The sequence below is a fragment of the Perna viridis genome, chromosome 10 (assembly GCF_037379345.1).
Source record: "Perna viridis isolate PV_CMFRI_1.1 ecotype Kerala chromosome 10, ASM3737934v1, whole genome shotgun sequence".
Lineage (NCBI taxonomy): Eukaryota > Metazoa > Mollusca > Bivalvia > Mytilida > Mytilidae > Perna > Perna viridis.
The window spans coordinates 22,013,400-22,027,397 of NC_142454.1; the positions used below are offsets into that span (position 1 = coordinate 22,013,400).

Sequence of the window (13,998 nt, forward strand, 5' to 3'; positions counted from 1 at the left end):
AATAATTATTATATTTAGTTTATACAAACCAATATCGAACCCTTCACACCAATGTCATACAAAATTCATGCATCTATCTAATTTAATGGATGATTTAATAAAACATTAGTAGGGTCATGTTATGTTCTTAATAAAACTTAAGTTGGAGCGTAGCTAAAAAAAGCATTAGTTCATGGGCTGGGGTTTAAATTTACCGTGCCGTCAAATCAACAAGTATACTGCTACCAAACTCTCCGAAGAAGAGATTGTAGATAACCATAAATCTATGCTATCCTCTTTTGGTCTCTCTATCAAAGGACGATGATCGTGTTTTACCGTCTATGTACTGGATTCCTAAACTCTGCAAGAATCCATACAAACAATGTTTTATAGCTGGATCTGCAAAATGTACCACCAAATTAAACCTCTTTCAAAACTTTTAACTTCTATACTCACAACTGTCAAAGAGGGTCTACAGTCCTACCACAACAATTGTTATTCCCGTAGTGGTATTAATTCAATGTGGATCCTGAAAAATACGAAAGATCTTTTGGAGACAATCAGTTCAAGACTATTATCTGAATATAATAGAGTTAAAACCTATGATTTTTCAACACTGTATACTTCTATTCCCCATAATTAGTTAAAATCCTGACTTAAAACCATTATACATCGTTTTTTTATTTAAAAAGATGGTACACCTAGATACAAATATATAGTTCTTGGTAGAGATTCCTCAAACTTTGTAAGAAATAATTCCAAATCATCTTACAGAGGAAGATGTTTACAAAATGCTGGAATTTTTAATTGACAACATATTTGTCCAGTGTGGTGGACATGTTTTTCAACAAACGGTCGGCATTCCAATGGGAACAAATTGTGCTCCTTCACTTGCTGACCTGTTCTTTCACTCTTACGAGGCTGACTCTATAGCTGATCTGATCCGAAAGAAAGAATATCGTATGCCTAGATCCTTCAATCTCAGTTTCCGCTATATAGATGACGTATTATCTTTAAACAATCCTAATTTCAGGGGTTTGATACATCGCATCTACCCAAAAAGAACTTGAGATAAAGGATACTACAAAAAATGTGAAGTCAGCCTCATATCTTGACCTACACTTAGAAATCGATGGTAAAGGAAAACTATTGACCAAACTTTACGACAAACGTGGTGACTTTTCATTCAGAATTGTCAACTTTCCTTTTATCTGTGGCAACATCCCTTCGGCAACTGCGTATGGAGTGTTCATATCATAACTCATACGCTATGCCAGAGCATGACGAAACTACGCAGACTTTTTGTATTTTTGTATCTCGCTAGAACTCTAACAAATAGGCTTCTGAAACAGGGTTATGTTGCTACAAGATTGAAGTCATCACTACAGAGGTTTTATGGTCGTCATCATGAACTCGTGGATCGTTATGGTGTATCCATCTGCACCATGAAAACTGATTTATTCAACGGATCATAGTTTTCCTTTCCTCGTTTGTCTACCCCGGACTTGACTTTTTATGAGCAACTCGGCGGGTGTTCTAGAAAAGCAGAGGACTCTTATCCTATCGGTACATCTGGTCCATGCTCCCGGTTTTTAGTTGAGTCCGAGTTGCTCATTTGCTTTTGTTAATTTTTATGTATGATTTTAGTTACTTTATGTTCTTTGTTGTGCATGTCTGTTTTCCGTGTCTGGCCTTTGTCCCTGGATTACATTCTTTTTATTACCACAATAACCTTGGTTACCTTGATTACTCGTCTATATTTTGAATCGAACAACTAAATAGCACAGTTTTTCGTAATTTCATTAGCAGCCGAATGACTAAGCTCTCTTGAGATAATATAAATATAAAATGCCAATATGAATAATACATTAAGACAGTCAGATGCCTCCTGTTTGCTGTGTAATGGCATCAAGGACATGTAACTCGTTCGACCACACACGGTTTTTGAATTATGCATGTACTCAAAATAATCCGCCCACTCTACACCGAGTATTTATTCGGGGGTAGATAATAACCGTTTGGGATTTGTCTATAATTGTTACTTTGGAAGTATATACTTTGGTGACTCATGTTGATTTTTATTTAGCCATAATCAATAAGAACTTGGCTAATTCCATTTACATTTCCAGACGTACTAGTATTACGAGTTAATCTAGTGTTATTGTAGTCTTTACACATTTTGATAACAATGTCTTAAGACAAATCAACGTTTATCAATTTGTTAAAAGAATTCCAATCGTATTATTCACTTAAAAACACAGAAATCTCGTAAGAATTAAGTACGTTTATGCATATACAAGTTTTATAGATATAATGATGTATATTATACGCATCAACGCATGAGTCTGCATGAACTCTATTCTGGAACCTAAGCAAACTTAAACAACCAAGATTGGTAAAAGCCACCAACGTTGTTTTATACTGATCATCGCCATATTTGTAATTCGTTATTCTTATGAGCAGCCAGGCTATTTCTGATTCAAGTTTATTTTAATACCTAGATGTATGTTGTTGAACACAATTATTGGAAATGTTCTTACGGGAAATGTGTGACATAAATATAAATATAAAGCCAACAGCTATTTGATTACAAGTAATCTATACATGTCGATACCATGTTGGGTTTATCAATTGTTTCTCATGATCTATGAATATTTATTATATTTGAATCAAAACACACACACACACACACATATGTGATTTTCTCCAGATAGCCAGACAGTTTGTGCATTCTGCTTATAACGGCTATCTAAGCCCAATTTGACTCGAGGCGAGGGTCGCTCCTGTGGTGACTGACACAAGATTTGTCATTATTCACCAGCATGGTCACGGGTACACGCCAGAAAATATGTTGTAACATGCACTGCTGCAAGAGCGCTAGTGTGATATATTTGCTCCACTGTCCCATCTGTGGCGTCCAATATGTTAATTGGTGAATCCAAACAGCCCTTTCACAAGCGCTTGGACGGACACAGGAGCGACCAAATAAAAAAGCCTTTACTCCCTTTGAATCAACACCAAACCATAGCCTGGATGATTTCAACAAAATTCAAATCCTAATCGTGGAAAAAAAAACACAATCTGAAGCGAGTGAAGCGGGGAATTGTGGATAATATAATTCCATGTTTTACATCCACACGGAATAAATAAAAAACATAAAAGTCTTCCTTTTTTTGTTTAGTATCATTTCATCACAGTGTTTGTAAATATGTTTAGTTCTATATTTTTAAACAAAGTTCAAGATCAGACAAAACGTGTGTCTCTATAACACAATGTTCAAGATCTTTATTTAAACGTCACAGCTATATTCACCTGATTAGATAGTGAGTTGTGTAGATAGACCATTTACTTTCCTACACACTCAGTTTGTTTAAAGTACTGAAGTAGGACACTAGTTGACCGTAAATTTTTCTCATTATATTTTTATTGTAGTGTGTCAACATCTTTATCGGTTTCGTTGTGCAATTCTCCAGACTTACCTATATAGTAATATCTACATATCACATTCGTGTAAAATATCCAAGTTTCATGTGGATATACTTGTTTTTCATATTGTAGACCGAACAAGCACTTTTTAATAGAGAATTCATTATACCTTAGTGATTTCAAAGTAAATAGTTTACCCATTTTTGCATACTATATGTATTAAAAAAAAACGAACGAATGACAGACGCACGAAAAAAAGGGTAACGTGTGACGAACAGAGGTTGTTTGAATTAAGAAAATGTAAGTTTACATATTTGCAACATGTCTACGGAATCTTGAGTTTATACAACTAAAATATTTTAAATTCGGGAAAAATCTGGGGTATTGTGGAAGAATTGTGCCGTTTTTAAGTGTTTCCGTAAATTTTATAAGTTACGCAATCTGACGAAAGGAAGGAAAATTAAAAAAAAAAACAAAAAAAAAAAAACAAAAACAAAAACAACAACAAAAAACAAAAATGAAACTAGAAATATTGTGCGCAATTTCAAATGGAGTTAAATGTTCAGTGTAAAATCCATAAGTTCCTTTTCTCCCCAATTTTTGTTCATGCTTATCTGCATTTGATGCACAACCTTCTTATAAAAACGTAAAACCCTAGTAAGTTCAAAAATCTTTATTCTAAGTCCTCCAATACTAATTTTTTTCCTTCATGCATATATATCTAAGTATATTGATTGATTGATTGATCAATCAATTGATCAATCAAGGAAAAAAACACACAGACATATGTATGATATTTTTAAGAAGAGATACGTTGTAGCGATCTTTGGTTCGATCCCTTATGGTTAATTGATTGATTGATTGTTCGGGTTTAACGCCCGAGCAGCAATATTTCAGCTATAACCAGGCGATGAACATGAAATGGATGATAAAATGAACAGGAAATTATGATGAAATGGGATGGGAAACAAAGATAATAGGGTCGACAAATTTTTATTGCCACTGTAAATAGGAAAGTTTGGAAGGGTCCGGCAATTTATCCTGTGGCGGAGCGCAAACGTTCCTACTCCGATATAATACAAATAATACCACAGTAGGGTTCTTTAACGTGCGAGGAACGTGGCATTTTTCCCAACACGGCGCACAACAGAGTGACTATGGTTTGCGGCCAGGTTTTCCGTATTATGTCCTGACGATCCCAGCATATAGCATGCCAGGTATACCCCATTCCAACACCTGGGGCACACAACCAAGTTGCTCTGTGTGCAGAGAGCCCTAGCCCCGGCCATGGTTCTGAGCACTATTACAAAATGTAAGTCGCCTTTTACGAAAAGTTTAGCGCTGCTGTGGGCCTATTCTTTTGACACCCGAACTTAAAAAACACCAGGTTATCACACAAAGTCACAGAATGTCACTTGCAATATAAAACATCAACACATAATGTGTGAGCTGTATTCCACACAAACTTTTAATTATTAAATATCAAATTACGGAATCAATGTCATGCTTTAAAAGATAAATTCTTTTACAGTTCCTCATTTTTCACCTCTGCATTTTGTTGAGGTTCATTCTCCTCGTCAACAACAGATCGATTGTAACTGTCTCTGAACATAAACATCAAGGGAATACAAAAACAAATCACACCCAACAGTGTCCAATTTTCCCAGTCTGTGCCTATATTATGAATAAAAAATAAAACAGGAATAAAAACAAATCAATCTCGTTTTGTTTCACGTCTTTGATTGATGTTTTTATACCTCTTGGAATGACATTCGCAACATGGTTGGTGCTTATAAAAAATAGAGGACGCTCACAAGATCAGTGCACGTTGTTAACGCTCGTGTTTTGGCGGAGTCTTGAGTTGATGATCTAGTTTTCCCGATTGGCCTATCGATTCTTTGTAATAGTAATGTGCAACGATGTCTCTTTTTTTTCAATGGTCAGTTTCACATGTTTTTAGATTTGAAATTTATTTGTTTTACATTATTTTCACTACACAATACGATGATGCTGCCATAATTTATGCTTACCAATATCTGGCGCTATTTGTAGTAAGAGAAAGATAAAACTTCCGACGTTACACATCGTGGTAAGAAAGACATTTGTAAGACCTTCTGATACTGGGTAACATACTTCACATGCCATCTCAAAATACAGAGGGCTAGCTGCTTGTAGACATATAGTTCCTAGTATAATGGCTATATACAAAGACACTGTAAAACATTATAGAAATGTTTAAAGACTTTTGATATAATAAAGAATTGCAAGACATTTATGTGATTTGTACAAACTAAGACAAAATATGAAATTGTGCTCGCTTAGTGATACCCTCGCTCGCCTCTCTAGAATCCTAAAAGTAATTAAGATGAAAAAAAAATAGGAGGTGCATAATGGCATCATATGATAAAGAAAGTATTAAAGTCTCATCAAATTCTATTTAGAACTGGGGGCGGATAAATGGACGAACGGACGGCTTTCTCTTCAAAATAAATTAAACTGAAGACATTTTTAAATAGAGTCTTTCACACCTTTTCAATTGGGCTTAAGTATTGTTTAGTACTTGTTGATGTACAAATATAAGTCCCTGAAAATGATCAGCAAAATTGTAAATGCTGTCTCGTGTTCCCTATTGCTCTTGCTTTAAAAAAAAAACACTTAAATTGCCACAATGAGAAAATATAATTTACTTTTCTTGTTGGCCTGCATGTCAAAAGCATAGCAGGTAGCAAGTTGTTAAGTAATAATCTAACAATCTATATATGCATTTCTAACTGACATAAAGCAACCAGTCAACGAAACTTTGAATGAAATTGTTCTCTAAATATGTGCTGCATTAGACCCAAGTTTGGGAATATAAAAAAAATAGAAATAATCTATGTTGTGAACGATAGCCACGTTTAAAGGTAAAAAAAGGAACTAAGTACAAATAAAATATGAATAAAACGTAAAAACAAATTAATAAATGTGAGCCCAAATTTTCGGCCTTACGGCCGTCGTCAGGAACAAAAAGTATTGAAGATAAAACAGTACTGTCAATCCCGACCACAGAGACCCAATTAACTTGTTTTTACTTTTATTCATATATTATTTGTATTTAGTTCCCTTTTTAACTTTTAAACTTGGCTATCGTTCACAAATTCATTATTGTTATAAAAAATACATGTACAATATCATAAAACGTAAAGACCAACGAACCAATGAAAGTCTAATTCATTATACATGTTATGATCAATAGTATTGAAAAACTGATCTGTAAAACACTTGGAGCAACGCAAGTAACACCGATGTCACATGCATTTCTGGAAATATTTACATACCAATTTAAACATGAAAGATAACAGTTATATAACAAAATACCAATCATATAAATATAGAATTTCGATATTCTGTACACAGATTTCAATGAGTAACCTCACATCAGCACTATTCTAATCAAATACGTAAGAATATCTTAATCCAAAAAAGAAGTACTCACAACCAAAACTATCTAATTAAGAAGTCAAATTAATCACCAAGTTCTACCATGTACAATACAAGAATGAAGCCTCTTGTATCTGACGGACATCTCGATGGATTCTGATATGCTTACCTCTTGATTTTGGAAGAATATCGTTGACCAACAGAGTAAACCAGGCAAATGCTACCAAACTGCCTATATACATAAAAAGTAGAAAAATCCGCAGGTGTTTGTTGAACATGTCAGCAAATCTAGAGGAAAAAATTATGAATTTCAGTTTTTTTTTTAAGAAAATTAATTCAAAGACATATAAATAATAATAAATATCAAGAACAAAATCCACCTTGACGGTAATGATTAAATAATATAGGTACAGGTTTATTAATAAAATGGAATTAGTTTCAATAAACTATTTTTTTATCAATTCACTGTCAAAGACAGACTTTTCCTAAGCGTACATTTTAATACCTCAAATCAAGACCGTCTACTCACGATAGCTTCAGACACAACCTGTTGTACGTCACTTCAATAAATGCGAAAGAATTGAATTTGAGTAATAACTGAACGATCGAAAGCTTAACAAGAACTCAAACAAATATGCGTTTTATTATCTTTTTAGACAAATGTAAACAAAGTCATGTACTATATTGATACTTGGGTTAAGATAAGATACCAATATATCAAAAATTTCTTAACTTAACTGTAATAAGATGGAAAACAAGTGATACATGTACGTGTATTACCTGGAGATTACAATGCTGGAAACACACCCTGCAATAATAGATGAAAATCCCAACCACCCTGCCTCTGTCTAAAAGCATAATACAAAAACAGAGTACAAAGCTAGGTTCATATATTTTTTATGTGTCAAATTGTTTTACATGTGTAATATAGTCATATAGTATTATTATGAATTCAGAATATCAGTTCAAAACTAAATGCGTGTTTGAGATTTATGGGTATACCTCATATGTAGCTTCTCAACCTTTAACCTTTGCTTACAATAATTAAAATACATAATAATCAAGGCATATCATTACCACGTCATGTTTTTTTCTAGAATAAGCCTGCCAAGCATGTAGCAGACTGTTAAATGTGTTGCAATAAGGTTAGAGATGGTAGGATAAAAGGCATCGCTCATTTACAAATGCAGCACCCTTGCATCTAGAATAGGAACTTTTGTAATACGAATTTCACGTGGCTTTTTATACAACGTCAGACCTAGAGTACTCAAAATTATGCTTCAAATCTAGAATTGTTCGGGATGTATAATCCGGTAATGGCATTAAAAGACATCTGAAGGTCGCATTCAGTGGTTAACTCGAGATTGTGCGGAAACCACCAATATCAATCATTTTTCATTTCCACCATTTCTTCCTCACATCAGTGCCAGAATCTGATCTATGCCTGAGTCTACCGCCTGATACTTTTCGCAATGCTAAGATTATCAATTGTACATACATATAGTAGTATTTACCTGCGTTATACCATGAGGCTTTAGATTGATGTCGAGTACACCTTGCCATACGTTAAATACACCTAACGACACGCTGTAAACTAGAGCAATCAGCCAAAATGTTCTCGATCTGAAAATAAAATAAATCCAATAGCTGTTTTTTTTTTTGTCATTTATGTAATTAACACATGACATTAAACGTTTCATCTTTAATTGTATTTACAATTGTACGTCTAAAATTATTTGGTTGTGAAAGGTATTTACAAAAGTTTACAGTAAGGACAAAAACAATTTTAAGATTGCTGTTCTAGCTTCATAGGGTCACCTCTGGATGAATCAGATCAGGAGAAAGCGGAAATGAAAACTCATTTAGGATTAGTGTTATCTGTTTCTTTTAAGTTTTAAAACAAGTCACACATTGGAAACTTCGAAAAAAAAAATCGTGTAACCCGAGTAGCTACGTGGGCTAAACTTCTTCAAGTTAGGTCGAAACTATCATGCAGAACTATGTAATAGTTATACCTTTGATGAAACTCACATTCTTCGATGGTGTAGCCTAATCTTCATATATAGTCTTATTTTGTATATTTACCTCAGTATTGTTTTAAAACCTTTCTTGAACTCAATTCTTTGTATACCGGCAGTTTTTGACGGTGGTAAGTCTGGTTTGGACGGAAAGTAAGCAGCGGTCAATAGAAACAAAAATAATGCAAACCCACACTCTGAAAAGAAAAAAAAACTATGTATTTGTTTAAGAGTAATCAAGGCAACCAAGGTTATAGCGGTAATCAAAAGAAAGTAATCTAGGGACAAAGACCAGACATGGAAAACAGACATACACAACAAAGAACATAAAGTAACTAAAATCATACATACAAAGTAACGAAGGCAAATGAGCAACTCGGACTCCACTAAAAACTGGGAGCATGGACCAGGTGCACCGGTAGGGTAAACATTCAAAAACTATAATTGTATAATAGTGAAATGTAAAAAAGTTCCATTATGATAAAAAGTTAATAGCAAAAGACCATGTCTATTTAATTACGTGTGTGTGTGTGTGTTTTATTAAATCTGAAATGTAAACGGACACCGACTTTTTGTTGCGTCATTTAGATTATTTACCGAAATTTGCAGAATTATAAGATTAAAAAAAAGCCTTAAACACTTATATTGTACTTGTCAGAATCAGAATCAGAATTTTTATTGGAATAAAATCTATAGTTGGATTTTTACCAACACACATACATGACATATCAAACAGACAAAAAATACATACTTAACAAAAGAATAAAAATAAAGCCAATTGTTTGTATGCCTCCCAAACAAAAGAGAAAACATAAGAACATTTTGTATTACACGAAGTATCTTCTAGCAGTGTACTTGTCAGAGCTTCTCAGTGTTGGATTTGGCTCCGCATTTCAATAGGTTTAGTTTTCAGTATTTCTTGTATATAATGTAGCCCCGTGCAGGTCCGGGTGTTAAAAGAATAAGCCTACAGCAGCTCTAAGCTTGTCGTAAAAGGCGACTAAATAGTGCTCAGAACTCTAGCCGGGGGCTTGGGCGCTCTGCCCACAGAGCAACTGGGATGTGTGCCCCAGGTGGTAGAATGGGGTACCCCTGGCGTGTTACATGCTGGGCTTGTCAGGCTATAATACGGAAAACCTGACCGCAAACCATAGTGGTGCATCGTGTTGGGAAAGATGCCACGTTCCCCGCACGTTAAAGAACCCTACTGTGGTATTCTCTGGGAGTAGGAACCATAGGGCTCCACCACAGGAGGCTAAATTGCCCGACCCTACCCACCTCTCCCTATTTCCAGTGGCAATCCAAATTTGTCGACCCCATTGTCCTTGTGTCCCATCCCTTTTTCATTTCATCATCATTTCATGTTCATTTTATCATCAATTTCATGTTCATCGTCTGAATATAGCTGAAATATTGCTGCTCGGACGTTAAACCCCAACAAACAAACAATTGTATATAATGTATTGATGGATTTAGATCGTTCTTGTGCAGCTACAAAGTCACATGTAAGATACCAAAATTTGCAATATTGTAGTACATAATATAGCAGTCATTTTCTGTATTTGATTACAAGAATACTGATATATGTAGGTTGAGCTTTTCCCGTCACCATTTAACTGGCATGTCATAAAAAGATTTTTTTATAAAAGGTATAAGTAATTAGGAATGTCTCCCGAAATGGTTAAGGTTTTCTGAAAGATCTATGCATATTCCGATGGGTATAGCGTTTCCTGTTAGACAAAACAAAAGTGTAAGGCGCTGGTCAACAACTAGAGCGGATGAATCGGAACACACCGTGAAGGAGGTTTTTATCATTATTTAAATACATAAGGTTTAAACCGTGTGCATTAGGACAATATGTATTCAACAATCAGTCTTGACTAGATACTGACATATGGCAGTAAAGATTCAACCAGGGAATTAAGCCAATCGTTTTATCACCTACCGATATACATTAGTAACATTATCTGTAAACGTTCTTCGTGCTGAGTATCCAGTATTTTCTGTTCATTATTCTCTGTGGACACATTCGTTGGGTTGATTGTAGATGGAAAGTTTCCTAGTCCGAAAATGCTGCTATTTTGTGATGCAGATCTATCATAGGAAAAGGCAGGGTGTTAAATATATGTTGGGAAGATGGCTAGTAATATAAATTATTTCCTATATTTCCTCAAATACTGCAATCACCAATTTTTTAGAAGTTACTGACAATGTCATTTGTATCTTGGTTTCTTTTATGGTCATAGTACTGCTATAGAGTCCTTGTCTCGATTTTTATACTGTAGCATCCTGATGTTTTCATTCTAGTGATTATTTCTTTATCTATACCCCAAATCAACAAGTGGATGATATATTGGAAACACCTGATCCATCCGTCCGTCCGAATTTTCATCACAATATTATCTTGGCTCTCAGTGAATGGATTTATTTCAAATTTGATTTATGACTTTATATAGACAGGTCATAAGTTGTAAGAGATTTCGGTTTCTTTCCGATATCAACTTCAAGTACGAATGGGGTATGAAAGAGTAATCAAGGGAACCAAGGTTATAGCAGTAATCAAAAGAATGTAATCCAGGGACAAAGATCAGACATGGAAAACAGACATACACAACAAAGAACATAAAATAACTAAAATCATACATACAAAGTAACAAAAGCAAATGAGCAACTCTGACTCCACTAAAAACTGGGAGCATGGACCAGGTGCAAGGGTAGGGTAAGCGTCCTCTGCTTTTCTAGAAACACCAGCATAGCACGTCAATGCAAGCAACTTTATTCTTGTTTTAGTTTTTTGTTTTGTCAAATCTACTTGCTTTAGCCATTAGTTTTTATTTTCATGTTTTAGTCCAGCGTAGTCAAAGACTTGACAATAAAAAATCATGTTTGTTCATATATACAGGATGTACCCAAACCCGTGATTTAATAATACAAAGAATCATAATATAAATTAAAAGTAAAAGTCAAACCTATTGAATGTTTCTGGAGCTACATATGGAGTTGTTGAGACAATGTAAGGCCCTAAAACAACCAAAAAAAAAATACATTAATTTAATGGTCAAAATGCATTATCAAGGAAACCATAAAATTTAGAAAAATACCAACCCACAGAGTAAACTCAATGTAATAGGTCATAGGTAGCAGTTTAACTTCCATTGGTATGTTATAAGTATTTTCAACAGCTAGTAGAAGCAACAGTCTGGGGAGGTCTATCATTCCATTATGATAATTATGCTAATTCTGACCCCTATCCCACCAGTCCTCATTGTATCTCTATTGTGTGCAGAATGACGATCAATTTTAAAGTATATGTCATGACTCGGTCGGTGATCAAGCCCACGACCATCCGCATTCTACACGAGCTATCACCAGACCTTTAAGCCGGTCAGCATGGATAGTATACACCACTATATATTTACGAATGAGAAACTTTATGGTTTTACTGGTAAAATACTAAGAAAACATGCAGTTAAAGAGATATTGTTCCCAAAATTTGCATGCATGTCTCTTTCTGTGAAAATCTAGTAAAATGAGACATAAATCGAGAGGGCACTCGCTAATCTTTATAATTTGATATCTGACAAATAAAATCGGTAAAGTTGGACGTTTTATACAAAAAGGACACTATATACGTTCTGACTAGTGGCAATTGAAAAAAATATGTGAATGTATATGGAAACAATATAGAGCTCTAGTTATTTCAATGAAAGCTCACCTAATAAGAATGATACAGCAACGCCAATGAGATTCATACAAAAACCTAGGCTTGTAGCAGTGGTTCTCTCATGGAGAGGAAACCACGTTGCTGATACTATAGGTGGACCACCCATGGCAATAGGGCCACATAATCCGTTCATCATCTGGCCAATGTTAAATGTCCTGCAAAACAATTTACTAGTATCTTATTATTTTTACTGTAAATTAAATTTATATTTCATTTTCATCTTCTATCCATATTTAGTATAAAGTTGAATTAACCCCTCGACAAGTACCTGTTTTTTTTTTTATCTCAAATTGCATATATAAAATACTAAGATATATGCATGTATTAATACGAAGATATCAATGATATTTGTAAATATCGGAAACTTCAGTATGCTGTACGCGTAGTACTCAAGGAGTAACCTCTCAACACAGCAATCAAAGACTTAGGAAGTTCATGACTCAGTTTATAAATTGTATATAAGAAGAACTTGAAACCAATAAATCGAAATAAAAAATAATTTCATTCATAATTTCAAGGCTTACTTACCATCGGACGTAATCTTTGTCGCTAGTTATACACCGAACAGCACTTCCCACAAACACCAAAAAACAATTAAGAAGACATGTGATTCTTAGTCCTAAAAATACACACACACACAGTAAGGAAACAGCCCAGCAAAGGTTCTTCTTCAATGTAGATATTGCTTAGCACTTAAAAAAACAAAATAATTCACGAACTTGATGAATTCACAAAAAAAAACCAACAAAAAACAAGAAACAAACAAAGAAAAAAAAATAAAATAGCGATGGCATCAAATTCTTCTAATTCTTATTTTAACTGTCTTTTTTTTAAACACAATTTTCTAGCCGTACCTTTATTGTCTACCAGCCACGCCATGAAAACGAATCCAATTAAGTAGGATATTGGTCCCCAGTTCGTAAAAAGTGCAATGTCAGCATCTGTCAAGGAAAATGCATCCTCGCTCGAATGAGCAATAGGGCCCCATGTATTCCAGTATCCACCCTGCGTAAAAGCAAGTAGTGAGAAGACCAACAGAATGTACCATCTTCTTTTGTAGACTTTGATTCCATCCGGGTTATTGTTGTCGTCTTTCTCTAATTCTTCAAGTTTCCCCATAGGGGAAATATAAAATGTGGCTTTCTAAGGTTTAAAATGAAAATTTGTGCTGCGTCTAATGAAATGACCTTGAAAGAGACATGCTAATGTCAGTTATCTTTAGTCCTATTTTGTAATCTTAAGTATATATAAAAATGTATAAGTACATTCTGCATCTTAACAACCCTAGCCACGTAGCAATCTAGCAATGGGTAAATAAAAAAATGTCAAGGCTACGAATGATATTAAACTTATAGATTTATGTGTGAAGTTAACTATATTATATGTTAAAAAGAAAGACAAAGGTCATTGTACTGTAATTTTAAGCGTATA

The 13,998-nt window shown here is 34.4% G+C and overlaps 1 protein-coding gene across 1 annotated transcript; it reads right to left on the reverse strand.

Annotated features, from left to right (window-relative positions):
• Positions 1-4,846: 4,846 nt before the first annotated feature.
• Positions 4,847-13,775, reverse strand: LOC148604970 (solute carrier family 49 member 4-like). Its single transcript, XM_088550053.1, has 11 exons — positions 13,422-13,775; positions 13,096-13,186; positions 12,559-12,722; positions 11,813-11,864; positions 10,789-10,937; positions 8,911-9,040; positions 8,340-8,448; positions 7,606-7,673; positions 6,995-7,113; positions 5,436-5,618; positions 4,847-5,079 (listed from the first exon to the last, which is right to left on the reverse strand). The coding sequence occupies exons 1-11, from the start codon at positions 13,684-13,686 to the stop codon at positions 4,931-4,933; spliced, it is 1,479 nt and encodes a 492-aa protein (XP_088406179.1). The 5' UTR covers positions 13,687-13,775; the 3' UTR covers positions 4,847-4,930.
• Positions 13,776-13,998: the final 223 nt, after the last annotated feature.